A 27,628-nucleotide genomic window follows, 5' to 3' on the forward strand; every position below is an offset into this window, starting at 1 on the left:
AGCCATGTCCGGGTCTAGAGGGAGGTAGTGCTGGGGAACCCTGGTCGGCGGGGCCGGGGGTTGCTGGTATTGCGGGGAGAAGAAGGGCGAGGCGTCGTAGGAAGCGCGATGGGCGAGGGGATTGCCGAATTGGTAGAGGGGAGGAAGATGGTGGAGGGGAGCGACAGGAGGAGGAGGAGGAGGAGGAGGAGAGATGGGGGATTGGAAGGTCGAAAAGTCAGGGGATTGGGGGCGATAGGAGTGGTCTTGGTCTGTCATAGCTGTGGGGATTTTTATTTTTTCCTCAGCGATGGGATCCAAGCGATGGGATGCGCGTGCGCGCCTAACCGCAGAAACGGCCTAGTAGGGAAAATAAATATGGGGAACCGCTCACCTTGGATTTTGTCTGCTCGGAAAGAATGCGCGGATTAAATCATCCTCGATCGATAAAATTGTGGCCAGCAGGAATTCAGCAGGCGCCGATAGAATGTAGGGCTGCAAAGCACCGAACCAGGTGGTCCCTTCACACTCCAAACTCCGGGTTGGGACTGCAATCCCTGCGGAGGGAGACTGAAAGACTCTGAATGTTTGGATGATCGCGGTGGTCCGAGCTTGCCTGATACTACTAAGTAGTTACTAAGTAGTAGTGGAAAGTGGAAGTGCGTGTGCCCAAGACTGCCGGCAGTGGCCCCAGCAGCCAGAAGGAGAGAAGCGTCCGGCCGCCTTTTCTTCCGGGGAGCAGCGGCCGCCCTTTTAACCCTGGCCGCCCCGTTACCGTCACCCGCTAAAAATACCCTCCCGCCGGTACGTCCCTTGTTTGGAGCTCGTTTTGCTTTTCGTTTGGCCCTTCCTCCGACCAGTCATTCTTTCCTTCTCTTCACACCACCGACAGGTACCGCCAGGCAGCCAGGCTCACCATTCCACCCTTCATCATGATTCCTCCTTTTTTTCCCAGATCATGACCTATAGTAGTCAGTATCACTGCTCCATTGGGTTTGCTACATCCCTTCACACCACAGAGTATTCTTCACCTCCTCAAACCATCCCTCGCAGTCACATAGCCGCCCTCGTCTGGTCGATCGTCCGATGATGGCATCTGGCCGTGATGAGTCGCACCTCTGGGTTCGGGGTGTCAACTCGTCTACGAACCACTTGTCGTCGCCACCCCGCCCGGAGGCACACCTCGGAGGGATCCTGCCCTGATTGGTCCCCCTCGGCTTTTGGCTTTTGCCGCGCGTGATTCCCTCCGTCGAGTCGGCGTCGATGATGCAAAGCCACATATCGTATACTACGGTCTACCGCTGGTTGATATCGTTTTCAGCCTTGTCGGTCCCCTGACCCTCCCAGCTTGATATGGTGCCTCTAATGCGGGAGCCCGTCGACTGGGACTGGTCATATCGTTTTATTTGCATTTCGTTTATCTTGCTTTAGCTTTCCACCTTATCCGTTGGTTGGGCATCCCCACCACGACGCGTGATGATGATAAACAGAGCTCCTGAGATCCGGGGAGAGGAACGACGTTGCGCGCAGAGACCAACTAAGGTATCGCCGCCGTGGACCTCTCGAGGCTGTAACAGCCATCCCAATCGCTGAGGGGTAAATTACTTGATCTAATCTGACAGCGCGTCGCTGGTTGTCGGGCGGTACTTTCCATCCTTCTGATTTGCTCGTCGGAGTTGAGAGGTAGATCTCGCAATCAAGCATGGTCACATAGATACTAGATAGAGTTAGACAATGCAGTTTTCACCGCAGTCAGCCTAGCGCGGCGCCGCTGACACTCCAACGAAACCGGGGTCTGAAGAGTCATCACAACTTATCTGCCTGGTCTGCACGCAGGGATGTGGCCGAGGCGCCTTGTGATAGATGTCTAGCCAGGGGTCGAGCCGCAGCAGTCGCAGCAGTTGGCGGTGTGCGGCTGCATCTGGAGACGCCCATGACCCGTCCAAACTTTAGTGGAGTGCCTGCAAATGACTAAGTTCACCTCAAACGGCACGTTGTGACGGTTGATTAGACCTGAAACGGTTGGCCCTCTGTAGTGTGTAGGACGGTGAGGAGAGTCATCTGTAGCGTTCCCTCCAGCTTCCTACCTCTCCCTGGCAAGTAGCAGTCACCCAGCACAGGACGGATCCGGCCAGCAGCAGGCAGCTTCATCATGTTCTGCACAGGCGGGGGGAGACACCAGCCGGCTCGGGTCGGCGTTGTTCCGCTCCGGCCCGCCTCCGGCCTCCAAATTTGGTCAAACAGGCACAGATTGTCCATCGCGACAGTCACCACGATTGTTGATTCACGGCCTTGCATTCACGCGTGACGCCAGCAGGAATGGCCACCTCTTTCTATTGATGGCGAATTAGGTCGCGTTGTCTCTTTTTGCCGTCTGGGCTGCCTCACCTTTCTCAAGTCTGACCTCTCTTTTCTGGACCTATCTTCCCCCCGGACTAGCCTCGTCATCCCCGATGGCTGTCGCAGATCAGCCTTCGGGCTTGATGGATATCGCCAGGTACGTCAGATCCAGCCTTGCGCATGGCCATCAACCAGGTGGGCCGGTAGCTGACCAGCCTGTTACTCTCAAGCTCTCTTACCCAAGATGACATCCCGTTCAAGCTGCGATGCGCCATCTGCAATAAGCTTGCCGTCAACGCCTTCCGCCTTCCCTGCTGCGACCAAGCCATTTGCGAAACATGTACGCATCTTATCCTCGACACGGTGTTATACCTTGTCATTCTAACGAGACTGGACAGGCCAGGCTGCACTCCCCGAGACGTGCCCGGTTTGCGCGCACACCCCTATCTCATCCGATCTCTGCAAGCCGAACAAGGCCCTCCGGACGACCTTGAAGGCATTTCTGCGTACTGAAGAGAAGAAGCGCGAAAAGGAACGACAGTCGGCGACTCCCGCGACTCCCGCCACTACCAATGGTGCAACGACCGCGGATGGTACTCCTATCCAACAGGAGACGCCTGCCGTGTCCAGTGTCCCCGAAGTCCCAGCTGCAGAAGGAGTTTCCGCACCAGACTATCCTGTCGATGCTCCATTGGAGGAACCCCCTATCGCCGCGGACGTCGGAGACCAAAATGCGGAGAACGCACCGGGTGCCAGTGACGAAGCCCCCACGGAGGGCCAGGTTCAGGTACTTCTTCTAATGCACTATCGGCTGACTCAGGCTGACATTGGCTTCGCGCAGGATGATCAGTCAGCAACTGTTCCGGCCGACACGCAGGGGACCGTGGCGGATGCACAACAGGACGGAACTGGCGAAGGCGAACCAGCCGATGAAGCCAAGGCCGATCAAGGCAATGACGAAGAAGCACCCCAAGGCTCCGAATCAGGATCGATGTTCCCCAACGGCATGGGCTTCGGCATGGGCACCGGGATGTTTCCCAACATGGCTTGGAACAACACCGGGGGTTTTAACCCCATGGCCCAGTTCATGAACAACGGAATGTTCAATTTCCCCAATGCTATGGGTGAGTTCCATCTTGTCGCTTCCCCAAACTGGATTACTGACGTCCCGTTCAGGCATGCCTGGCATGGCGATGGACCCGATGGCCGCGAATCAGGGTATGTTTGGAGGCTACGGGATGAACATGAATGGCATGAACATGGGAATGAATTTCGACGCGGGTCAGGGGATGTACGGGGGATGGGACTCACAGAACAATATGTGGAATGGAGGCCAAGATAAATTCAATCCAAATGCTTTCGCAAATGGTATGGGCTCGCAGTATGGGGGCCCCTCTGGATTTGGCGGATATAATATGTCTCAACCCAACGGAGTTCATGCTCAAATGCAGCAGCCGCAGTTCCCTAGCCAAGATTATCAGAATGGCTCTTATGCCGGCCATGGCAGAGGCGCTTTCCGGGGCCGGGGGCGTGGTGGTGTCTTCCCCGGTGGTCGTGGGCGCGGTGGATTTGGGGGGCAGATGCAAGCCAATCATCCTGCTAATGCTAACGAGTCAGACCTTCCATCCCATAATTCTCCTAGTGATGGCCTGGAAGGTGTATCTGCTGAGATGTCGGGAGAGCTCAGTACCGATGCCAACAAGGAAGTCACCGATGAGAATGCCCCTAGCGGCGAGGTGGCGTCCGCTCAAGATCCTTCCGCGACAGAAGCTCCTGCTGAGAACTTGGCTGAGACCGGGGAATCTGACCCCATCCATAGAGACCACGCACAGGAGCTTCCCGATCAGGACGAATCCCAGCTTCGTGGGATCCCGACCATTGATAGTCTAGACCAAGTCCACGCCGTCCAAGGTATGCCGATGGGCCCGATGGGTATGCCGGGTCCCATGGGTCCAGGCTTTGGCCGAGGTGGCTACATGCGCGGTCCCTTCGCCGGTGGACGTCCGGGTGGCTTCAACGGTCCACCATTCATGGGCGGTCCCACCATGTATCCCGAGCCCAGGGGACAGGGCGTTGAAGGTGCGCCAGCGGCTCCCAGGGCGATGAGAGAGGGACTTCCCAATACCAGCGTTCTCCGGCAACGGAACTTCCAGGGTCCAGGACGATCATCGGCACCCCCCGTGAGACCCAATGAAGCCTCGCACAGGTAAGCTCAGGTTCCCATTAACATCCACCTCCACCCACACTCATATTATCTCCAGTGTGACTCCAACTCCAGGACAGGAGGATCAGCTGCCGCGGTCCACCTCCAGGTCCAAATCGAGAGCCGGATCGGCATCAAGATCGAGGTCCCGATCCCGCTCTCCGGCTCCATCGCGCTCAGACAGTCGCCGCCAGTACCGTCAACGCTCCATGAGTGCCAACCGTGGGGCCGATGAACCCGAGCGTAGGCGAGACCGGCCGAGGAGGCCTCGTCGAGAGGACAAGTACGAAGAGCCGTCCGTTGCGGCGGAAGACACCCATCGTACGCGCTCTCCGTCTCTCGAGTCTCGACGCTCCACTCACCGTCGTGACCGAGAGCGGGACAGACGCGGTGGTCGCCGATCCCATCGTTCGCGTCGTCACCGCAGCTGGAGTCGCAGCCCGAGTCGAAATGGCGAAGCTCCTGAACCCGATCGTCTGTCGTTGATCCCCGAAGAAAACGGGCCCAGCTCTCGACCCAAACCCAGTGACAGTTACCGTGCTGGCAAGGACCGCTCCAGCCGGCGCGATGATGACCGTGATCGCGATCGAGATTCTCGTCGTCGTGACCGCGATCGGGATCGTGATCGCTACCGGGAGCGGGAGCGGGAGCGTGAGCGAGACCGAGACAGGGACCGTGAGAGAGAGCGCGATCGAGATCGCCCCCGGGAGCGAGACCGGAAACGCTCCCGCCGAGACCGCTCCGAGTCCCCCGTGAATAGCGAATATTCCTCCCGCCATTCCCGCCGCGCCAAGCGGGACCGCGACGAGGAGAAACCAGCAGCAGCAACAGCAACAGCAACAGCAACAGCAGACCCTGAAAAGGACCCTCACACTCTGGAGCGGGAAGCGCGCAACCGCGAGCGTATGCTCAAGGAACAACAGCGCCGGGAGGCCATGCACGCAGACCGCGATGGCGGCAAGTCGTCCCGCAAACGCGACGGCCGTGCATTGGCGGGTGGCCGCCGTTTCAGCTACAAGTACGAAGATGAAGAGAACGATGATACTCGAGCTGCTCGAGTCGAGAAGGAGCGCGAGGCCGGCCGATGGAAGTAATCTTCTTCCTACTACCTACCTCTATCCCATCCTATCTTCCCTCCTCTACCTTCTCTTCACTACCCCTACTCATCCCCTCCATCGGTACCCCATCCCATACACCACACAACAAACAGCATACCACCAACACCCCCATCCCTCCCTCTACTTATCTCCACCATCTTGATCAATCAATCAACCAACCAAAGGACATACATAGAACAAGATCCACCCGGACTTCCTTCTTCTAATTTACCTACCTATTACCTACTTACCATCCAATAACCAAATGTACCCCATTCTATGAAGAGGTTTCATACCATTCTACTTTCATGTTACAAATTTGTTTCCAAACCCAATTCCAATTTCAATTGAAGGAGGAAAAGGTGAGAGATGGTGGTTGGTGATAATGTATCTGAGGGTGTCAAGGCTGATGTTAGGTGAGGTTGAGGTTGACATTGCTGTTGTGGGCGGTTGGTAACTATTCATGGCGTGTGACTAATTCTACTTTATCGCCAAGTTGGTGAGAGTGTGCATGCACTGTGTGGGTGGCGGGTGGTCAGAGCGGAGGGAGGGCAAGACTACGATTTTCTTCTGTAGATAAGATTTACATATTGTGGTGAAATGGTTGGGAATCTGAGAACGTTTCATCGTATCCTCTCTTCAATACTCTCGGGTGAATAAATGTAGAGTACTCAGTGAGGCTGGTATATTGTTTACCTGAAGTATCTACCACAAGACACCATCTATCCAATCGCCATCCCCGGTGCGGTCGCCGCTGAATCGACACATAACAATGATAAACAGAGACTGGTTTCGTATTGACATTGACATTCCGGTCATGCTGCAGGTCATCAAGAACATAACACACAACGATGACGGCTATGGACAGAGAAAAGAGGGGCGGCTTTTGAGCGAAACGAAGTAACAGAGGTTAAGGAAGGTGAACACATGGAATCAATACAATACATTAGGTCAGGGTCTTGGAAAGCATAAAGGCTAGCCCAGCTTAGCCTTGAGGGATTCAATCTCCGCGGTCAGGCTCTGCATCTGCTGCGCCTGAGACGCGATCGTCTTCGTCTGCTCAGCGATCAGCTCCTTGATGGCGCCGATCTCCCGGGTCACAGCATCAGCCGCAACGGCTGCGCCGGTAGAGATGTTGGCCGCCGTGTCAACTGGACTGCTGATGGGGGATGCCTGCAGGTGGGTTAGCTCGGAAGGCCCCATCGAAAGATGCAAGGGACTTGCCTTGGAGGGGCTTGGCTGAGGCTTGGCCTCTTCCTGGTGCCACGGGCTCGTCTTGACAGAAGGCGAAGAGGCTTCGGGAGAGCGTGCAGGGCGCTCCACGGCCTTGGACACTTCGTCAAAGCTAGACTCTTCTTCCACTGGCTCCGTCTCTTCGTCATCGGCGAACTTGGACACCATAGCAGCCATAGAGGCACCCTGCTCCTTCATGGACGGGGCGGGCCTGGCCACGGGCGTCGGCTCAGGCGCGGGCTCGGCCGCTTTCCGCACCGGACTGGGCTCGGAGGCCTTGGGTGCTGGCGCAACCTCGGGTTCCGAGGCGCCCATCGTCGCAGTGGGCATGTCCTGCACACCGGTGACTTCCTTCAAACCCTCACCTTCGTAAAGGTTGGCCATGGAGATCTTGGGCGGAATGGCTTCCTTGCCCTCAAACCACTCGGCGGGGCCCATAGCAGGCTTGAGGCCAACAGTAGGGGGGTAGATATCATCCTGGAAGGTCTCCGCCCGGCGGGGCACGATGAAAGAGATAGGCTCAATGTAGCTGTCGTTGACCGTCTTGAAGGCACGAGCGACTTCATTGTCGTGGGTGTTGACACCGCGCTTGGGCATGAAAGCAATACCACGCTGAGGGTCGGCGGACTTATACTCCGCAAGGTATTCAAACTTGTCGTTCTCCAGTTCGAAGTACCGGATGTTACCGTCACTAGGAAGTGTCAGTTACGGCTCACATTTCTTGACCGTTGCAAACCTACCCTCTTCCGGCAAGGTACAGACACTGAGTACCCTCGTCCCAGAATGGCATGCACACACCCGAGATCGAATCAAGCGTCTTGAATCCGTTGATCGGCTCGCGGGGAGCACGGATATCCCACAGGGCCAGCTGGCGGTCACTCATCTTCGAGAAACCGGTGGTTGCGATCCTGTCGCGCTCACCCAGCCAGACTGAGCGGCTGTTCTTAGCCCCAGAGTGTCCTTGTGTCTCATGCGCGGGGCGCTCCTGACGCACATCCCAGATGCGCAGCTTCTTGTCTCGCGAGGTCGTGACCAGGAGGGAGCCATTTGCGCTCCAGGATTGTGATTGCACGATGTCGCCCAGGTTCAGGGTCAACTTCGGAGCCCCGGCCTCAATATCCCAGATCTTGACCGTGTAATCGCCGGACGCCGTTGCCAGGATGTTTTCGGCTGCGGGGTTGAAGAGAACGTGGCCTACCTTTCTACGAGGCTGTCAGTACTAGTACCCTGAGCGAAGCCGATTAGGGTATGACGGTTTACTCACTTGGGGTGGCCAGAAAGCTTGCCGACGGGCGCCACATCTTGGATATCATCGACATCAACATCAGGATGGAGAGTAAAGTTCTCGGGCACACGCCAAAGCATGACCTGTTATGCAACCCATTTAGTCGGTACAAAGCGGGTTTCGCTCGTAGCAATGGGTATCATACCTTGCCATCATCGGAACCAGATGCAATCAGATCGTCATTGAAAGGGTTCCTGGCTATGTTGGCTAGTGGCCATGATAGGGATTGTCCAGGCCACTGCTTACCAGTCGGTATCGAGGACCACGGCAGTGTGACCCCGAAACAGAGGTATCCTCTCGGGCAGCTTTCCCCGCTCCTCGAGGGGAATGACAGCAAAGGCACCTCCACCACCCGCTTCCCAATTTACGGAGAGGTACTTGGGGTTGGCCTGGTCGTAGCGTTAGACGGATTTGGCAGGTGGATAGGGGCGGTGATGAGGGACGGACCTTGACGAGGTTGGTATCCCAGGCATTCCGAGAGACACGAAGGTTATCATAGCATTGCTCCTGTGAAGACTGTGAGATGATGCCGGGTATGCGATGGATCGGGGGGCTCGCTGCGCACCTTCTTCGTCGACCGTCCGAAAACGTGTCCTGCTACCTGTCAGATTGCGGGCAGACGGGGGAGGGGAAGATTAAGCTCACGGTATTTCGAGGAACGCACGAATCGACCCGACATGACGATGGTTGCCAGACAAGTCACAGGGCGAAAGGAATGGCGAAAAAGCAAATAACAATGAAGGGAATAGAGACAATTGAGAGAGACAAAAGGGTCTCGATGGCCTTGAACGGGGGACGGGGAAAGCTTGTCGGTCTGAAAGCAGCCGCCGTTACGGAGCCAGTCAGGGTGGGAGTGCAAGTGGGAAGTGGGAACACCCGCGGGCGGGCCAGCGATTAGACCGTGTGGCTCAGCAGAAGGTCCCGCGGAGAGAGAAAGGCAGAGTCAACAATGATCGCTCGCTGAACATTTTTCTGTAATATGTATATAGAGATCTATACGATCACACTTCACTGAAACAACTCGCGACGGCCGTCGAGGGCCATGCGGGCAGGCATGGTATTGTCGTAATCTGACGGGAACGGCATGACCAGCATTACGCCTAGCCCGATGGGGCAATGGCGCACCCCGCCGGGTCGAGCTGAATCAGCAACGTTTGTTTACCGCCCGCCGTCACTCCAGAAACGGTCGGGTTGATTGCAACCAAAGCAGGCCGGCCACCAAACGACCTGATAAACTCTCTTGCGCTACCCTCGACCTGCACGACTTGCCGACGGCCAGACTTACAATGCAGTCCCACCCCTAACAGATTGCAGCCGGACTCTGATTGATCACGCCTTTGCTTTTTCGCCCATCATACGCTTTTGTTCACCGCCGTGCTTCTGAGAGACCCGAATTTTCGCCTTGTCAGGGGCCGAGTCGACCCGCCTGTGGAAGCCATGGAGAATGATCACACGGTAACCTGAACTTCAAGGCACGGGCAGAACTCTGTACTGATATACAGTGACATTCAGTCGAGACCGTCCGCCCGCTCACGTATCCCCGGTCTTAGAGAGATGAATCCAGCCTCGACAAATGCCCGCTCCGGTCTTATGCAACCCGGTACCATCGCCGGCGCCATAACCAGCAAGTCAACGACCCTGTCGCGTATGTGTCAGGAGCTGTGGAAGAAGTGCAGCCAGAACCAGCTGACCGTCGCAGAACCGTCTCGTCCTAGAAGTACCACGCAAGCACCCGAGGTTGGCAGAGCCGGAGCCGGAGCAGCATCGTCGCGTGTCAACAGCAACAACACCAGACTTCATAGCCGCGCCAATTCCCACTCATCCTCTACATTGACCAGATCAGCTTCCACCTCCACGCGAACGAAAGCCTCTACCGCTGGTCCCCCGCGGCCACACACCAGCATGTCTCGCACCCACTCCGTCGCGAGCTCCCGAAGACCGAATGGCCATGCCATCCCTCGCCCGGCAACGTCAATGGATACCCATGATGAGGAGGACTCTACCGCTAGTGTACTAGGGAAACGAAAGGGTAGGCTAGACCCCTGCTTTGTCCGTTCTTCTGTTGCAAAACCCCGTGCCCCATGGAATACGTCAAGCAATGGTGCTTTATGGAAGCGGCCCGAGACCAGTCGTCAGGCTTCACTGTGCACTTCCATGAAAGAGTTGGAACTGGGCCCATCCTACGTTAGCACATTGGAATCTACCCCTTTGCCTTCGCATGGTAAACCAGTGAGATCGTTTTTTCCGATGCACACTGTCATGACTACCCCAGTCAAGCCTGCGCCACCTAAGTTTTGTTCCCCACCAAAGCACTCTGCTAGAAAAAAGCCAGCCCCTTTGCCACGATTTCTCACCAAAGATTCAACGATCGAGTCATTTAACAGTTCTACAGGTGCCGAATGGGACCAGGAAAGTCGCGAAAGGACAATGGAAGACCTTTTGAACACCTTCGTCACGAGAGTTAGCCAAGCCGGGCAAGAAAGCAATGGGCTCAAGGAAGCACTTGACCTGTACAAATCCAGAGGTAAGCGATACATGAAGGGATGCCCGGGCAGACACTGATATGATAATCTTGCAGTGGGCGAGTTGGAGGCTTCCCGAAAAGAAATTACCGACACAAATCTTACTCTCCGTGTGGAAATGGAGTCACTCAAAGTCCGGCTAGTTGCAGCGGAGGATGCCTTGAAGGATGCGCAGAGAGACCATGAAATAGAAGTTGACGACCTTAGCGCCCGTCAACGCATCGAGGTGGAGACCGCGCGGTCAGAAGGTAGGAAGGAGCTGGAATTATTAAACTCCCGGCATCAAGAGCAAATCCAAGAACTTAAACGACGGTTCGAGCGTGAGATTGAGGATGAAAGAGCCGCCCGGCTTCGAGAAATCAGTCAGATTACCTCACAGACCGCCATTGACTCACAAAGGTCGAATATGGAGCTTGACAGGAAAGAACGGGAAATCAACACGCTTCGGGATGATGTGCAGGCTCTGCGGGCAGAACTTGAGCGTGAGCGCAAGAACAACCGGGCTCTCCGGCAGAACCTGGATATGGCTAGTACCAACGGCGTGACATTGGAGTCATCTGTTCGTGCTTTGAAAGCTAGAATCGAGTTCCTCGAGTCAGGACGCGAGGAGCAGTCCCAAGCCTTTGAACGCCTGAACCAGCAGATGATGGATGCGTTAGCTGAAACCAACGCAACCAAGGATAAGTTAAGGAAGGAAGAGACCTTGAGAAGAAAACTTCACAACCAGGTGCAAGAGCTCAAAGGAAATATTCGGGTGTTCTGTCGAGTCCGTCCATCGCTTCCCTCGGACCCTGCCACTGGAGTGGCTCAGATTCAGTATCCCGATGAGATGGAGGACAGCAAAGAGATTGCTCTCTTGGGCCCCGAAGAGAAGAGCAGCCTCGGCACAATATCGAAAAAGAACAGCAACTTTTCATTCGATCGTGTTTTCGGACCGACCACGCAAAACGCGGAAGTTTTCGATGAAATCAGCCAACTTGTCCAAAGCGCCCTGGATGGATATAACGTCTGTATTTTCTGTTACGGCCAAACTGGTAGTGGAAAGACCTACACTATGTCTTCTCTTGACGGTATGATTCCCCGCGCGGTGCACCAGATCTATGAGACAGCCAAGGGCTTGGAAGAAAAGGGCTGGAGATATACTATGGAGGGCAACTTTGTTGAAGTGTACAACGAGAACCTGAACGACCTCCTGGGCAACCCCGAAGAACTCGACAAGAAGAAGCTTGAAATTCGGCACGATATGCAGAGAGGAAAGACTATTATCACGGATGTCACTACTGTTCGATTGGAGTCTCCTCAGATGGTCGAGACGATTCTAAGGCGCGCCGCCTCTAACCGCTCCGTGGCAGCTACCAAGGCCAACGAGAGATCTTCCCGATCACACTCGGTCTTCATTCTGAAGCTGATCGGGGAGAACGATATTACTGGTGAACGTAGTGAGGGAACCCTCAACCTGGTGGACCTGGCTGGTAGTGAGCGTCTAAGCCACAGCGGTGCTACCGGCGAACGGTTGAAAGAGACGCAAAACATTAACCGCAGCTTGAGCTGTCTGGGTGACGTTATCGCTGCCCTCGGACAGGGTAAAGAGGGCGGACACATACCCTATCGAAACAGCAAGGTTTGTCTTGTCCGCTCGTTTAAATTCCAGTAGGGAAGTGACTGACTTGCATGCAGCTTACATATCTCCTCCAATTCTCTTTGGGAGGTAACTCCAAAACTCTCATGTTTGTCATGGTCAGCCCGTTGCAGGCGCATTTGTCGGAGACCTTGACCAGTCTCAAGTTTGCGACCAAGGTACATAACACGCATATTGGGACCGCCAAGCGGCAGGCACGCGTTCGCGATTCCTAAATCATGATACCTTTTGATCTTTCTGGGCGGCCTTCATGATCCAGGCCTTGGCAGGGGTGTTTGGAGTTTTTTTCCTCTCTTGGGAGTGAGATGTTAGCCTTTTTCTGTTTCGGTATACATATGGATTTGGTAACTTGGCTTAATGTAATGCCAGATATACTGTGTGATTGTCCTCAAGGCACCTGTTGTGCTTATGGATCTAGCCCGTACATACAATTCTAGCTTTTGCAGATATTCGAAAGAGTATCATGTAGAACTCATACTTGTCAGGGAGTCATCTGTCTGCCTGCGAGTTATGAATCTCCTCCAGAGTCGACATATTCGGCAAGATCCTAGTTAGTGCAGAGCCAATTGTACTCGTGCTGTTCTGCATTGACACCCTGAGCTGAGGACATTCTACTTGAAACGTTTCTTCTTCCCGTTGGCATGCTCCTACACTATCAGGTGATCCAGGTCATGCTCCGCCCCCCCGGTTGCTTGCTCCTTCCACCGTTGACACACAGGGTCGTTCAATCAATCTTGCCATCCCCATCAGTTATCAAGATCATTAAGATTTACCAATGCTAATAGAGTCCCTGAACTTTGAGTCTTGAATATATCTACACAACGATGGATTTAGCTATTTACTCGCTAAGTGGCATTGCTTACAACCTGCTTTTCGAAAAGCAAACACGAAGGCGAAGATATGACATCTGGATGAGCGATGAGGCAACAGAATGAGAAAACTTGTCTATGGTATGTTTTATCGACATAGGCAGATTGGAAGAATCGATGGGGTAAATTAAGCCCTTCAATTGCAAAGATACGCCTATGGATAACCTACCAAGGCCTGGACCTGGGATCCGCGCCACCCTGGCCGAGTCACAAACGAGGCAGACTCGAATGTGGCTTCATAGCATCTGATCAGAATATCTTAACTTGTTGCAGCAGAAGCTAGGCGACAGAGCCAATCATCCAGGAGCATCTAATGACATACTTTTCAAAGGTCCGAGGTGTCACACCGTATTCTGATGGAGGTATGCGTCTGACACTTATCGGTTTCCGAGTCTGAGACCCTACCTTTGAAGAGAAATGAACCGGTGGACAGTTATTCAGGGCGACATTTGTTTCTTAGTTCTACAAAACATTGGTCTTTTTACCTGCGTGAGTCAGGCTGCGAATTCAATGTATCCCATCGAGCTCTGCAGATATGTGATACCAAGTCACCCCTATGTTCGACTTGGTTCAGAGATTGCTGGCTAGGTAGTCAGAGAGCATACACCCTTGATGGAACCGGCACCCAATGAGTGACCACTGGCCCCTAATCTTGCCGGTTACACATTATCAGCCGTCCAGCTCTACCAGGGCTGCTCCAAATATGTACTTGTTTGAGGACTGGAAATTATCAGGTTCCAGTTGAGATTTGTATACTTATTTGAGGACATATCTAGTGCAAAGGAAGCTTTTGCTCAGTATAAACTTGCTATGGCTGCCGGCGGTCTAGGGACACAAGATTTATTATGGCCTTACTCGATACTGGTGGTCTTGAAGAGAACTGTGTGTGGGTAGTACGGTACTATCTCCAGACTTTATATGGTATCTTACATGATAGTGAAAGCTAGTACTCGAGAGGGAGGCTGATATCGAGACAACTATAGCGATAAATTCATCTCACTGATGCTGTCTATTGGAGGGCAGGAGGAGAAGTAGCGCGGAAAGGGGTAGTTTTGTATGTCGGGCACAGACATAGAATGTATCTGGCTCCTATGCTATGTGAAACCTAATCAAATATCAAGTCCTCTCTTCAGGGACTCTTCAAGCGGCGTCCAGCCAGGCCGGCCATAGAATTCCCGCAGTAACTGCTCAGCCCGCCCCGAAGGCACAATCTGGAATTTTTCTTTGACTTTATCCTTTACAGCATTAGGGATTACAGAGTTATGCGGTTGAAGCTTCCGCAGAATCTGCACGGCGTCATCCCATCTGAACGGGGCCGCACAAGCAAACAGCCGTTCCGCCTGGACGTTGGGGTCCAGCAGCCCGATAACGTGGAGGCGTGCCGTATCCTCGACATCGACATACCACTCTGGAAACCCAATTAGTACAATGCAACCTGCGGACTCATAATGCGGGGTGTTCCACTTACGTGCTGGCATAACATCATAGGCCAGATCGTTCCCGTCCAGAAGCATGCGCGTGAGCCTCATCGAAGAGCCCTGGTGTTCAGGGAGTAGGATTTTACCAAACTAAATAATTCAGCGCCTTAGTAATCTCGTAGGCCTTTGACGAAAGGCGAGGTCTTACATCAATATTAGGAAGCACCGTATTCAGGACAAAATGCGGCTTGTGCTCCTCATACCACTTCCACGCGCCCCGTTCGGCGCCAACTTTAGCTGCCGTATACACGATACCTGGTTTCTGTTCGGCTGGTGTGTTTGGATCCCAGGCAGCTGCTACGGCAGCATCGTTCCAAGTATCTTGAGACTGTCAGTAACGACTACCCTAAGGAATAGCAGAGGGGTTTTGCTCACTCTGATCCACTGTCTTGTCTTCTAGACCTACTGCGTCGTCAATTGCAGGGAACGCAGCAGTCACAGAGGAGCATAGAACCACTCGCTTTATTGAAGACGTCCGCTCCGCAATAGATAAAACATTCATTGTTTGTGCCACCACTCCGGAGATCACGATATTCGGGTCGGGTCGATAGGACATATCGGAAGCCTATTATATGAATAGTTGTCAGCCCTCATGCTTCAAAGCCATATTCAGATGGCATGAAGCTTACCACATGAACGATTCCAGCCACATCTTGCACGACCCCATCCAAAGCTCCTTCATCTGCGAGATTGGGGACAATCACGGTTTCAAACTTGTCAGGACCGTACTGGGTCTGGAAATACTCATCCAACCAAGGCTTTTCTGAGCGCACAGTACCTCGCACCTTGTAGCCTTTGGCGAGAAAAGCGTTGATGACTTGGGAGGCAATGTAGCCGTTGGCTCCGGTCACTAGGACCCGTGATCCGAGGGATATAGCATAGTTTGTGGTAGTCATGATGTGTTGTGAGAAACTAGCTTTAAGTATCAGAGTAGTCCGAGAAGCAGTGATTGATTCAAGTGCTACCTTGGATTCAGACGAGATATTTGTAGTGATTGTACGGATGAGCTATGACCCAGGATGAGGGGGGTTGACTTACCCTAAACGGCAAGTATCACCCCATGAGGATATGCAAACAAAGCAAAGGGTGTAAGCATTCGCGAACTGACCAATCAGGATCATTTTGGAATTCTATTACTTTCTACTAGTAGTTTAGCGTTTCTGACAGTGACTGTCATCTATACATCTAGAGGGTCATCACCAGCCAAAGAGATGTTTATCATCTTCCATTTTTCATTTCCTATGTCTCTATGACAGTTCGGATCTCATGGATTTTTTATACTTTTTTTCCCTTCTAGAGACATACTAAAGTGTATCCCTCCGATTAAGATAGACTAGTAGCTTCGTTCCAGTCGTGCTCTCTTATTTCGGTGCATACTTCAGGGTGTCTAGAAATTTCTTAATCTACATAAGCATCTGCTGATCCGCGCTAGGTATCCAAACATCTCACATAATATTCATCTGCCACCTATTCTATGTAAAGCCAAGGCTATGACTGAAGCGAAACAGGAATAGGCAGCGATGATTCACTTCCCTCGCAGATCAGCCCCCCGCATAATCCTTGTCTAGTGCCTACCACAGACTGCATCCGATCCATATCCATCCTCCCCGCCAGGATCTCAGAAATCCAACATTCTCCCCATTCTTCAATATCCAACATCCACCATCCACAACCACCATCCACAACCACCACCATGCCCTTAACCCCCGTCGTCACAGAAAACATCCTCATCAACAACCACCGAATCGCCCACGGCATCCACGGCCCCTCGCACAACACCCCCGTGGTCCTCATCCACGGTACACCCTCCTCCTCGCTTATCTGGCGAAACATCATCCCTCACCTCACGAACGCCGGCTACAAAGTCCACGTCTACGATCTCCTCGGCTACGGCCTCTCCGAACGCCCTTGGGATCCAGCCACCGACACCTCCATTAGCGGCCAAGTCCCCATCCTCGAATCCCTCCTCACTCACTGGAACCTCGACACCGCCCACATAATCGCGCACGACATCGGCGGCGGCATCGCGCAACGCTTCGCCATTTTTAACCCCGAGCGAGTTCGCTCTCTGACCATGATCGACGTCGTCAGTTTCGATAGTTATCCATCTGAGCGCACGAAGCAGCAAATGGCGCTGGGATTAGAGGGGTTGATTCAGGCGGAGGGCGAGGAGCATCGTGCTCATTTCAGGGAGTGGTTGGTTTCTGCGGTGAAGGATCCGGAGAGGATGAGCAGGGAGGGCAGTTTTGATGCGTATTTGGGGTATATTTCGGGACCGGTCGGACAGGCAAGTTTCTTTCAGCATCAGGTTAGGCATTATGATTCGAAGCATACGATGGAGGTGGCGGGAAGGATTGGGGAGTTGGGAAGGGTTCCAGTGAAGTTGGTTTGGGGGAGGGATGATAGGTGGCAGGTTGTGGAGTGGGGGTATAAATTGCAGAGAAGCATTCCAGGGTCGGAATTGAGTATTGTGGATGATTGTGGGCATTTTGCGATGGAGGATCGGCCGGAGGAGATTGCGAGGATTGTGGTGGAGTTTTTGGATCGCAAGAGTGGTGGTGAGTAAGGTTGTTTCCTAATACCGGGGGGATAGAGGGACCTTGCCGGTGGTACAATGGGTGATCAGGTCTTGTAGTCCCCCCCCACTGTAGAGAATTTGGATGAACGATTACTACCTGGAAGGAAGGCTAGAGAGGAGACAGCCTGCTCACTGGTAATACAGTAGAATCTAAAAACCTGGACGTGGATCCCTAATTATCAAAACCAGCTCCCTTTCAAGCTTATGGCCATTTAATGTCCATACTGAAACCCAACGGAAGGGAAATGCTTCGGCATAACCCCAGAGGGTGAGAGACAGGCCTGAAATCAGGACGATTCTTCGACTGAAGATATCTTCAAAGAAAAGCCTCTGCTATTGGTACAGCTTTGGTTGTTTCGCGATGAAGACTCAGGAGGATTCTGATAGCCATTATATTTCCAAGTTGAGATGATAGGCTTTCATACGAGAAAGCTTGTCCGTCTTCGGCGGGGATGAGGCTAAACCGGGGACCTATATAATGGAAGGGCATAATGGAAGGGTGAAGGGAGATGATCGGGTTGATTGTGTCCGAAGGTGTTTTCCTGGAGACTTATACAATTCTCCGATCACGCATAACGCCACGTAGTGTGTACTATTCAGAGATTGTCGAGAATATCATGAGATTGACTTGGTGTAGATTAATGAGACGGTGGAGGATATTAGTGATGGAGAAATTTCTTTATTCGTACCAGCAAAGATCATGTTTCTCATCGTAAATCTTTGATCTTCACAGATAAAGATCAAGGAGAGGACAATCCAACGAATTACTCTGCCATTTGAGGAGGAGCTGAAGTCTCCATAAAAGGCACATAACCCGCCTGTTCAATTGCAAGTTTCGCGAAACGCCGAAGATTATCCATCTCACACACCCATGTGTCATTGGGGTCGTGTCCTGTAGGTACCTCACCCCCGGCGTAAAGGTCTCTTCTGTAGAATGTGATTGTTTGTGGATGATTCTCTCGTGGAGGGACCGTAAATATGTCCTATGGTCATATAAGAAATGGTTGATTTATCGAGGAGTTGACACTTACTATATGTTTTGGAGTGGCCACGCCGCTCCTCCAAATTACAAGGAAACCCTTAACCTGATTTTCACCAACAAGTGACCATTTTATAAGGATCACTACATTGACAGCGCCCCTCCCTCCATCGAATCATAGGTTTTTGTCGCTAAGGAGGCATTCGTAAGAAGTTCCAAATCCTCCAGTTTCCATGACAATGCTGGGCATGGTCCCTCCACTTGATGGCCTGATGCAGCAGTCGGACCGCTTGTATGTCTTTTCGTAGGGGGCAGGAAAACCATCAAAAGCTAATATATTCATGAGCTTCGTATAAAGAAATGGGTTTGGATAATTTGGAACTCACTGGGGCGATCAAACAAGGGGTTCTCCATGTTCTCAGATTCCGTGAGGAAGCCATTATCACGAGCCTTATGGTGCTCATTGAGCAGCCAGGAGTAAGCAGCCTTGTGAACCCATCCAGGGCTCTTGAGAGAGAACATGCAGTTCAGAGAGTTATAAGTTGTGATTTCAGCGTGGCTGTCGCAGAGTCTTTTCGCCAGTGGATACCCAACCCCAGCGGGAATGGAGTGAAGGTCAAGGTAGCCGTAGCGGCCATTACGAAGAATATCATTCCTGATTCTATCACAAAGCGATTTTGCAAGGACCGATAGGTTTTCGTGGCACAGCGGTTGATCTTTGGGGACTTGGTCGGGGCTGGAAGACATTGTAACTTGTTGATGGTGAGGGTGTATGAAAGGATGACGAGAGAGAAAGAGAAGAGATATATATATCAAACACCCTTCGATTAGCGGCATCTACCTTGCTTTCCATGGTTACTTCTATAATTAATATATATGAAGTTGTCGATATATCTAGCCAAATTTAGAAGGCTGAAATATAAGTGGACGGTGAATGGCGGGAACAACACACCTGTGGATGAAGATTACTATGAAGAAGGCGGGTATGGATCTCAAGCCTATATTTACTACTCCAGGAAACTTCTTCCCTACCACACGAGACGATTTTCACATTGTTTCTCTAATCCGTGGACCATTATCCTTATAAACAACAAAAATTATAGACAGCTTGAAAAACAAAGAGTCTGCAGATACTACCTTCTCGAATAACATCTTCCCGAGAGTTACGTTCAAGGTGAAATGCATCAGACGGTACTTTTTGAAAGAAATGAACAACATATCGCCTATCCCCACCATCACCTTTGTATCGTTCAGGCAGGATTTACTGGAAGCCTGAGGCACGGGGTGGGTCATCTGATTCAGAGTCCCACAAGGAGTAGGCTCGCTTCTTCATACGAAAGTGGGTTCTTGATTAACCTCATCGATGGGCATCGCTAGTTTATTCGTGTTATACTTTTCTCGTTGACTAGAAGTAGCTTGATATCATATCTAGGGATAAATCTTACATTAAGCTATGCAATCAGCAATGTCTGGATACATTGTCCGTCAGTAAGTGGACTGTACGGCAAATTAACCCTGCCACTTCTTCAGGTCCTCCTCCCATCCTTGGGCATACTCTCTCTCATCATCCTCATACACAGCAAACCTGCTCCCCTTCAACTCGTCAATACATTCAAAGATCTCAGCAATCATCTCCTGAGCGCGCTCGCGATTGCCTTGTTTCCACTCTGCCTCCGCAATGTTCTTGCGCACGCCGATTGCCTGGGGCGAAGCCCTGCCCAGTTTCTTGTCCAGCCATTCCATGCACGGTGCAGACAATGTCTTGACCTCTTCATACTTACTGGTGTTTTTGACCAAAAAGGCACAAAGGTTATTGGCCGGCACCAAGTCATTCGGATCGAGTCGTTTGGTGACCAGCATTCGGTACACCTCTTCCGCTTCATCCATTCTATCCAGCTTCATACTGATGTAGGCAATTGATAGCCAGATATCACTCCAAGCATCGTGATCTGCCGTGTAAAACTCAGCAGGGGGTGTGTATTTGGACTCCTCGTGCTGAAGCTTTTCCCGCAGGATATCGAGCGTCACGGCTATCTTCTCGGTTTGGGTCGCGGATCCGTACCGTGCATCGAGGTCATATTTCTCGAGCTCCTCGAGCGGGATGGTCTTGATGATAGCAGCGGCATCTTTGAAGGAAAACGAGTCCCAAAAGGGGGACACTGGGATGGCAGCCTCCCAGGGAAAGTCGGTCGGTTCGTTGGTACCGGTGGAATAGCGGAACTGCATTATGACGAGTCAGAGAGCTGGAATAGGCTGAAAATCAAGGACAGGGGTAAAATATCACGGGGCTGTGATACCAATTATGAGAACGCGGCAGCCTATTCTTATATCCTTGACCCTGCTGAACTGTCATGTGACATTTAGCAGTCACAAGCTACGGGGTACAAAGAAATGGTAGGCCAATCACTTCGGTCAGGTAAGCACACCGGTTATTTGACAACTCAGACGATGACAGGTCCACTGATTACTGGCTAGCTAGCTGTACATGCATGGGCGTTCACAGACAGTGTGATCTGCCTGCCATTGGAGAAGGGTGGGAAAATCCTTGCACTTGTGAGGGGCATTTCGAGTCTCCCAAACCCCGGACTCATCGCCTTGTTCTTTGAAAAGTACGGGTGTGATATCGGCCTGGCATTCGAGCATTCTCTTCAACGCTAGATAGCAGTGTTTGGTATGCACTGCGTAACGAAGTGAGGATCTATTTCCACCCTCCGTATAATCCCATTGATCACGGAAAGCAAACATCCACAGTAACCGGACACAGTGCAGTTGGTGGTAATCTATGCAAGCAATACATAATTAGCTTCTCATCTATATCATGGTCTGGTACAAATTCTCACATTCTGGAGCGGCGATGACCTGGTCTTCATGAGGTGGGGGTAGAGACCACCAGTCCTCATCTATGGACTTACGAATGGCAAGCATTCGGTCGCGAGGGAAGCCCACAAAGCCATCTAGGACAGAATGTCAGTGAAACGACGCAACAGCAGGACTGATCCAACCTTCTACGATGTGTTCCCACGCATCCCGTCGCTCAGCTGTGGGAGGACCTCCATACAGAGAATCTGGTAAGATGTCGGAGTCCACTTGGTGCCATTGGTACTGTGATACCCCAAGTATAGGGCCTACAAGGATTAGAAGAACACCAAGGGACAAATTTTTTCGCGACTCACTCCATGCCCACATCTTGCGCTCACAATAAGTATCCGATAGCGGAATAACTAACATGGCCGCGTACAGGATTATTGAGGCCACAAAGAAGCATATGCTGAGGCGAAAGGTCCGTAAACTATATGCATAGCGTTTCTCAATCCCTGCTTCCTGTTGAGTGGCCTGATCTTCTGTAGCCTCGAGGCCATCGGGGCGAAGTGGATGGTAAGAAGGTGCTGAAACTCCCGTTAGATGGGTTTTGATGGACCTCCATGATAGAGCCATGGTCGCAACGTGGTCAATGATCAAATGGGGAATGGCGATGTTCTTGGCTTTTCCACTGACTGGTAGGTAGGACTAGTGGTCAGCAAACAGCCGAGCAGTCAGCACTCGGATTGATTATACTCGTTCCGGATCTTGGCTCCAACACAGTCAATATGATACGATTCAAGTCTTGTGGATTGTCTCATTTTCAGTCAAGATGCCCTTGATCTCGAGACCTGTCTTGTTTCACTACTTGTCATCTTTTATTTTATGCTCTGGAGCCATCTGTCTCCTCATCCTGTCCTTTGCCCGATTATTGAATGGAACGGCTTGCAATAATCATTTCTACTCCTGGTCGCCAGCTAAAGATGTTATATCTTATCATTGGACCTTCTTCAACAATACTCCTTTCTTCACTGAAGACGAGTTCTTCAAACTTGAGCTATCTGCCGATCTTGAACAAGCATGGGCAGATTTTCTACCACGTTAGTATCGATTGTTGGAACCTTAGTAAATACTAATATCAACAGATCACCCGATAGCAATCCCTCGTGGGCGTATGACAGACCTCAATCAATCCTTGGACTTAACATTCGCTCAATCAGGGGATCACATCCTCGCACTACCGGAGGTGTTTGTCCAGCTCCACTGTCTTCATTTCCTCTGGCAGTTCAGCCATCGACAAGAATACGACTACTCCAACCTCGCCTCATCCTCTCCAGAACGACTGACCGAACGAGCTAATCAGTGTGTTGAGCGCCTTCGACGGGCAATCATGTGTTGGGCAGATCCAGGGGTATACATCAAACAGAGAATCAACGGCACAATTGGAGTCGACCTTGATACATACCACCGGTGTCGAAACTTTGAAGATATTCGCCAGTGGACCCTTGCTAACGGTGTGAAATCTGTATACATGCACGATGGATGGTGGAATGTAAGCTTAGTCCCTGATCAATAAGGAGAACATAGTGACATGTAGCAATCCCGTTACTTTCCACCTACTCGTGTATTCAAATCCGTCCCACTGCTGAGTAATAATTTCACAATCTCATAGTTTCCTGTGCGACAAGCAATATGCAAGGGGGTGTACCCGTTACAGTCCATTGCCTCGGTACCTGCTGCTTCTTGCAGTAGAAGAGCGACGATCTCGGTGTTGCCCATGCAGCAGGCAATGTGCAATGCAGTGCGGTTTTGAGAATCCACTATGTCGACGTCGATGCCGTATTCGAGGAGTATCTCGACAGCCCGCACATGACCTTTCGAGGCACATAAGTGCAGTGCCGTCATCCCGTTATCCAGATCCAGTATGTCCTGATCGGGAATTGAAATGTCGGTGCCTGGACTGGAGAGACTTGGAGTTAGATCTAGCTGTATATCAACTGAGCTCTGCGCCTTGAATGGATTCTTGTCGCTTGGTTTTTGGGATACCGTCTTCCAGCAGGTACCAGGGGCGGACGCATTTTTCTAAGCAGGGTCAGTGGTCACCTAAGACAGATCTTTGAGGGTATAAATGTTAGTATGCTCACTGGTGACTCCCCCAAGGGTCTCTCTGTTGACTTGTTCCCTTCCTGATTTGTATCCACGAGCAGGGTGCTACTCTCGCTTCTCTCCAAATTGGACAAGAGCGCTTCCCAGCTCTCGGTCATTGGCTCCGTCGGATTATTGTGTGTGGCCCCTCTTGGTGAACTGTCGGGGTGCTCTGGATGGTTTGCTTGGGTCTCCAGCACCGACTGATTTCTGTCCCAATCTGTATTCTCGACATGACCCTCGGGCAATTGGTGATCAGCCTGGATAGCGTTCACGAACTCAGCTGAACCATGGGACGATCTGCTTCCCTGGCGACCATTCGCTTGTAGACGTTGGCCTAAGCTGTCAGCAATCTGGACAGAATCAACTAGCACTACAGCTTACGTCTTTTTCGCTGCGCCAGACGATTTTGCAATCTTCTCTTTGCCAAAATCTGTTCAGCACTTATGGGAGTCGACATCTTGGATGGATACGAGCAAGAGTTCAGCGGCAGAAAGTCTGGTTCTACTCAGCCTTATTTGCCTGGGGATCTTCTAGTAAGCTTTGCTACTGCCTAGCGGATGATCGGAGCCGCGAGGCACTCATTTGGCCTATGGGATGGCGGTGATGGAGCGTAAGGCTTCCTACCCCGCTTTGCTGGCTGGACCCTGATCAATCATCAAGCATCACAATCCTGCAGCAGCCAATTATGGACAAGCAGTCAATCTGAAGAAGCAATGGCCATACGATAACTGGTGGTGAGTGAACCATATTATTGACTACAATGATTGATTTGATCCGAAAGATTAATGTTATCAGGTGGACGGGTGATACCAGGATGGCTCCTTGGTTATCTTGTTTGTTACAATATCCTCGAGGTACGAAGTATCTTGGCAGTTCATCGGAGTTGGCAGGGCAGGGTTGCCAGGTTACACAGGCATAGGTTGTCATCACAGCATCGTCACATCCGTCATCACACAAACATAGCCTCATCACACCAGATCTTTGCTTTTGGTCCGATCTTCGGTAAGACCTAGTAGGCGATGTGATGTGAGACTATTCTTTCCAAATCTCCAGGTTCTATGCACTAACCATGGATCAAGGAAACCACCCATACCGCAGCCCAACACCTCGTGAATCCGTTGAGCAGGAGAAACAATTCCTTCTGGATGGCGATGTTGCTACTGAAAGGAAAACATCGTGGAAGTCATCCACTTATCACTTCTATATTCTATACACAACCAATGGGTTGCTTCTGTTTATCGTTGTGATGCTGTTGGTGCAGATTAGACAAAACACGTCTGACCCGTCGCAGGGAGTTTACTGTAAGTGCATTTTCCTGTCCCCCACATATGCAGTGCTAATTTGACTAAATATCTGTGGTAGCACCTGCCAATGAGGCAGTAGCGTATATTAGTGAAGTACCATTCCGAGCGGCACTGTTCAACAACACGCCGTATATGGGATTTCCTACAGACGAAACGGACAAGCTATGGTCGGATCTCTACAACTGTATTAACCCACGGCTGATTCTCCTGTTCTTATCCCTATGTCAGTGGATATGAGCCTGCTGACACCTACCAGTCGGTATCTCCAAAATTCCCGAGGCGGAAGCCAAGAAACTGCCAATACCAACTCTGCCAATACCCGGAACAAAAGACTATCTGATTGAACTAGACGTGTGGCACCAATTACACTGTTTGAATGATCTCCGGATGCTTCTCTATCCTGAAAGATACCCAGGACTTGATGATCTCAGAGATGAGAATGGGACCATCCAACGGGATAATGATGCCTTTCGACACTGGGGTAAGTCATCCACCACAACAGAGAGCAACATTGACTTTTTATTCATCAGACCACTGCGTCGACTCCCTAAGGCAGGCTATCATGTGCCACGCAGATGTCTCCCCAATTTCATTCCACGTCAATGTTCCTGCGAACACGGGCATCTTTCCCCGTCTGGCGACTACACATACCTGTCGCAATTTCACCAAGATTCAAGACTGGGCACGACATCACGAGGCAGGCAATTGGAACTTTTCACTGACACGTGAAGAGGCGGATGAGATTGTTCGGACTGCTGGGTTTGATCAGAGCCCGCTTGAGGATATTGAGTTTCTATGGGAACTATTCCCGGGGAATAAGTTTTTCAAACATTGGCAGGACATCAATTAAAACCAGTGGATCATTTTCTTTGTTCAGTTTGTGGCTGCCTTCCTTGGTTTTTCCAGTCTTCTGCTGCTCTGCTATTTGTTTTAATTGTATATTGAACACGGCATGACCCTCGCTCATCCCTGTATAGCTACAGTAACAGGTCATATCATCCGACATCTACTATCCCAATCAACACCATATCTATCAACCACATACAACTAGAATACCTAATCCCTAAATACCCAAGACTTCATCTCTGAGCCCTAACTTGAAATAAGTTCTTCCAACAAATCCCCCACCGTATCCCCCTCCCGCACCTCCCTCACCCCAATCGGCCTCACCCCCGACCTCGCCACCCCCTCCCAAACATACCCCGACTCCCTACACCGATGCACCACCCCCACTCCCTCAATCAACCTGACCTTCTCCCCATCCATCATCTCTTCCTCCCCTCGCTCGAGCGTATCATCCGCTGCGCAAATAATAGCCTGCCTATCATCAGCTCCATTACTATATCACTTCACCTTCCAACACTATATATGGAACAGTGGAGGGAAGGGGGAGGATACCGAACCTGCGCTAAATAATCCAGACAATGCCCGATATGCATCCCTTCATAAGATCTCGTATGATGGGTGTGATGGTGTTCGTTACTTTCTGCTGGTGTGGTATTATTGTTGGTGCTGGTGGTGATGCTATCGCGGATCATATCAAGACAATGTAATTGATGAAACATGGATATACCGAAGTATTGGGGCTGGGGGTTGTCACTGCTTTGTTCTGTTATGGTGATGAAGCCGTTGTTGGGGATGGTTTTGGATTGGGAGAGGAGAGATTCTATGCCTTGGTTTTGGGGGTGGGTTTGGGTGTGGGGTGGGAAGAATGTTTGTAGGGTGTAGGGTGGGCTGGTTGGGGTGGAGGGGCAGATGCATGGCGTTGGAGCTGTTCTTGGGAAGGTTATGTTTCTTAGGATGAGGAGGTAGAGTATTGCAAGGAGGGTTGAGATGAGGATTGCTAGGCCGGTGGCCTTGGGATATTTGGGTGTTGGTTTTGTGTGCATGCTGTTTAATTTGTGGGTGTTGTCTGTGCTGGGTTTGGTTCAGTTAATTGTGAGAGAAGAGAGGTAAGTGTCTATGCATAACTTTGTCATTTGTGATTGCTGACCGTGCAGTCATCCCAACAACTAAGCAATAAGCAAGCATACCCTTACCAGCACCACCACACATACAATCTCACCAATCTAACAAAACAACTCTCCCACCTAGGCAACCGCCCCCCCCTCATACCCCCCCAAATCCTCATGGGTCTTAAAATACCCATGCACCTGCTTAAACCGATACGACATGAACCTGCCCGGCCCATACTCCTCCGGCCTGACCAAATTCACAAACCGCTCCTCATCCAACGCTCTCTCACTCTGCCACTCCTTCACGGCCCCAAAATCCCGACACTGATGCGTGATATCAAAATCTGGAAACGGATGATCTACCGTATCCGTCCAGAAATGCGTATACACGGCTGTATTTGCATTGCAGAGGATATTCTGCAAGAGGTAATGTATACAGTGTGAGAGATGTAGACGATGGATCGTGCCGGTGGTGTTGAGTCCGCCGGGGTATTTATCACCGTAGTAGTAATCCCAGTAGGCTTCTTGGCGGAGGGCATCCAGGCAGTGGATTTGGTGGAAGACGTCTAGACGTCCGGCGTAGAGCTCGGGGCCGAGTCCCCAGCTAGTGGGGAGTTTTACGGCTTCGGAGGGGTTTTTGCCCATTGCCAGGACTTGGGCTTTGGTTAGGGGGATGGGGCGGGTGTCGCCGAGGTCGCGCCAGGCTTGGTCGACCAAGGGACTGGGGTCCTGGCGGTAGATGCTGAGGGGGTCGGTTTCGATGAGGCTGGTGTCCCATTTTTGGGGGATGATGGGGATGTCGATTTCGTCGAGGATGGGGGCTGTTTTTTGATTCAGTCTCGGGTGAGGTGGAAGGTAGAGGGGACTTACAGGGCTCTGAGATTTGCTTTAGGATGTGGTTTCGCGAGGTGGCGTGGTCGGTTGTGTGACGGATGTTGAGGGAAGCGATGAAGAATGATATTGAGATGCAGACGAGGAAGATGTTGATCCAGACGACTCCGGATAGTCGAAAGAGGAAGAAGTTTCTTCCATGTTGATTGGCAGGTATTCGGCTGTGCTCCTTTTCGCCATCATCGTCGGTGTCGACGGGCGAATATTCAGAAGGAGGTCTGTAGACTCTGGAAAGTGTCTTGAAGAATGCAAGCATTGTATCGATACGAACAAGCACCGGTGCACTGCAGACTTGATCGTCTACTCGACTTTTCTTGCGTAGTATGACA

General features: G+C 51.5%; 13 protein-coding genes across 13 annotated transcripts; 5 read left to right on the top strand and 8 right to left on the bottom strand.

The window, feature by feature from the left end:
* Nucleotides 1–2,173: 2,173 nt before the first annotated feature.
* BO80DRAFT_215611 (uncharacterized protein) lies at nt 2,174–5,771 on the top strand. The gene is made up of 6 exons (XM_025714345.1): nt 2,174–2,476; nt 2,550–2,659; nt 2,718–3,106; nt 3,161–3,443; nt 3,496–4,525; nt 4,581–5,771. The coding sequence occupies exons 1-6, from the start codon at nt 2,433–2,435 to the stop codon at nt 5,614–5,616; spliced, it is 2,892 nt and encodes a 963-aa protein (XP_025571077.1). The 5' UTR covers nt 2,174–2,432; the 3' UTR covers nt 5,617–5,771.
* A 469-nt stretch (nt 5,772–6,240) lies between these two features.
* On the bottom strand, nt 6,241–9,078 carry BO80DRAFT_428755 (coronin). Its single transcript, XM_025720313.1, has 9 exons — nt 8,783–9,078; nt 8,703–8,731; nt 8,585–8,644; nt 8,384–8,526; nt 8,283–8,331; nt 8,117–8,220; nt 7,593–8,054; nt 6,844–7,543; nt 6,241–6,792 (listed from the first exon to the last, which is right to left on the bottom strand). Exons 1-9 carry the CDS (start codon nt 8,814–8,816, stop codon nt 6,595–6,597), a joined length of 1,779 nt encoding a protein of 592 aa, XP_025571078.1. The 5' UTR covers nt 8,817–9,078; the 3' UTR covers nt 6,241–6,594.
* A 286-nt stretch (nt 9,079–9,364) lies between these two features.
* BO80DRAFT_415983 (putative kinesin family protein (KlpA)) lies at nt 9,365–12,719 on the top strand. Its single transcript, XM_025718158.1, has 6 exons — nt 9,365–9,592; nt 9,650–9,782; nt 9,837–10,166; nt 10,530–10,661; nt 10,716–12,280; nt 12,337–12,719. The coding sequence occupies exons 1-6, from the start codon at nt 9,575–9,577 to the stop codon at nt 12,511–12,513; spliced, it is 2,355 nt and encodes a 784-aa protein (XP_025571079.1). The 5' UTR covers nt 9,365–9,574; the 3' UTR covers nt 12,514–12,719.
* Nucleotides 12,720–14,174: 1,455 nt separating this feature from the next.
* Nucleotides 14,175–15,631, bottom strand: BO80DRAFT_468278 (NAD(P)-binding protein). Its single transcript, XM_025722920.1, has 5 exons — nt 15,275–15,631; nt 15,021–15,210; nt 14,794–14,966; nt 14,636–14,735; nt 14,175–14,575 (listed from the first exon to the last, which is right to left on the bottom strand). The coding sequence occupies exons 1-5, from the start codon at nt 15,539–15,541 to the stop codon at nt 14,277–14,279; spliced, it is 1,029 nt and encodes a 342-aa protein (XP_025571080.1). The 5' UTR covers nt 15,542–15,631; the 3' UTR covers nt 14,175–14,276.
* A 484-nt stretch (nt 15,632–16,115) lies between these two features.
* Nucleotides 16,116–17,475, top strand: BO80DRAFT_428758 (alpha/beta fold hydrolase). The gene has a single exon (XM_025720314.1). The coding sequence runs from the start codon at nt 16,339–16,341 to the stop codon at nt 17,209–17,211; it is 873 nt and encodes a 290-aa protein (XP_025571081.1). The 5' UTR covers nt 16,116–16,338; the 3' UTR covers nt 17,212–17,475.
* Nucleotides 17,476–18,377: 902 nt separating this feature from the next.
* BO80DRAFT_448921 (uncharacterized protein) lies at nt 18,378–18,949 on the bottom strand (the record flags this gene model as incomplete). Its single annotated transcript, XM_025721709.1, has 2 exons — nt 18,378–18,532; nt 18,589–18,949. The coding sequence occupies 2 exons, from the start codon at nt 18,947–18,949 to the stop codon at nt 18,378–18,380; spliced, it is 516 nt and encodes a 171-aa protein (XP_025571082.1).
* A 762-nt stretch (nt 18,950–19,711) lies between these two features.
* BO80DRAFT_415988 (tetratricopeptide repeat protein) lies at nt 19,712–20,493 on the bottom strand (the record flags this gene model as incomplete). The annotated part of the gene is made up of 1 exon (XM_025718159.1): nt 19,712–20,493. Exon 1 carries the CDS (start codon nt 20,426–20,428, stop codon nt 19,712–19,714), a length of 717 nt encoding a protein of 238 aa, XP_025571083.1. The 5' UTR covers nt 20,429–20,493.
* Nucleotides 20,494–20,602: 109 nt separating this feature from the next.
* On the bottom strand, nt 20,603–21,639 carry BO80DRAFT_390996 (oxidase ustYa family protein; the record flags this gene model as incomplete). The annotated part of the gene is made up of 4 exons (XM_025717170.1): nt 20,603–20,982; nt 21,043–21,156; nt 21,205–21,327; nt 21,376–21,639. Coding segments are annotated over 4 exons (806 nt in total), but the record flags the coding sequence as incomplete, so codon positions are not given.
* BO80DRAFT_428761 (oxidase ustYa family protein) lies at nt 21,639–23,024 on the top strand. Its single transcript, XM_025720315.1, has 2 exons — nt 21,639–22,101; nt 22,147–23,024. Exons 1-2 carry the CDS (start codon nt 21,834–21,836, stop codon nt 22,575–22,577), a joined length of 699 nt encoding a protein of 232 aa, XP_025571085.1. The 5' UTR covers nt 21,639–21,833; the 3' UTR covers nt 22,578–23,024.
* On the bottom strand, nt 23,004–23,701 carry BO80DRAFT_215723 (uncharacterized protein). The gene is made up of 2 exons (XM_025714346.1): nt 23,531–23,701; nt 23,004–23,483 (listed from the first exon to the last, which is right to left on the bottom strand). Exons 1-2 carry the CDS (start codon nt 23,604–23,606, stop codon nt 23,101–23,103), a joined length of 459 nt encoding a protein of 152 aa, XP_025571086.1. The 5' UTR covers nt 23,607–23,701; the 3' UTR covers nt 23,004–23,100.
* Nucleotides 23,702–24,189: 488 nt separating this feature from the next.
* On the top strand, nt 24,190–25,481 carry BO80DRAFT_428763 (oxidase ustYa family protein). The gene is made up of 4 exons (XM_025720316.1): nt 24,190–24,450; nt 24,512–24,637; nt 24,710–24,934; nt 24,984–25,481. The coding sequence occupies exons 1-4, from the start codon at nt 24,219–24,221 to the stop codon at nt 25,301–25,303; spliced, it is 903 nt and encodes a 300-aa protein (XP_025571087.1). The 5' UTR covers nt 24,190–24,218; the 3' UTR covers nt 25,304–25,481.
* Nucleotides 25,482–25,654: 173 nt separating this feature from the next.
* Nucleotides 25,655–26,360, bottom strand: BO80DRAFT_428764 (uncharacterized protein). Its single transcript, XM_025720317.1, has 2 exons — nt 25,852–26,360; nt 25,655–25,770 (listed from the first exon to the last, which is right to left on the bottom strand). The coding sequence occupies exons 1-2, from the start codon at nt 26,340–26,342 to the stop codon at nt 25,719–25,721; spliced, it is 543 nt and encodes a 180-aa protein (XP_025571088.1). The 5' UTR covers nt 26,343–26,360; the 3' UTR covers nt 25,655–25,718.
* A 178-nt stretch (nt 26,361–26,538) lies between these two features.
* Nucleotides 26,539–27,581, bottom strand: BO80DRAFT_496734 (oxidase ustYa family protein). Its single transcript, XM_025724038.1, has 2 exons — nt 27,279–27,581; nt 26,539–27,229 (listed from the first exon to the last, which is right to left on the bottom strand). The coding sequence occupies exons 1-2, from the start codon at nt 27,553–27,555 to the stop codon at nt 26,544–26,546; spliced, it is 963 nt and encodes a 320-aa protein (XP_025571089.1). The 5' UTR covers nt 27,556–27,581; the 3' UTR covers nt 26,539–26,543.
* Between the last annotated feature and the right edge of the window lie 47 nt (nt 27,582–27,628).

Source organism: Aspergillus ibericus (assembly GCF_003184845.1).
Source record: "Aspergillus ibericus CBS 121593 unplaced genomic scaffold BO80scaffold_52, whole genome shotgun sequence".
Lineage (NCBI taxonomy): Eukaryota > Fungi > Ascomycota > Eurotiomycetes > Eurotiales > Aspergillaceae > Aspergillus > Aspergillus ibericus.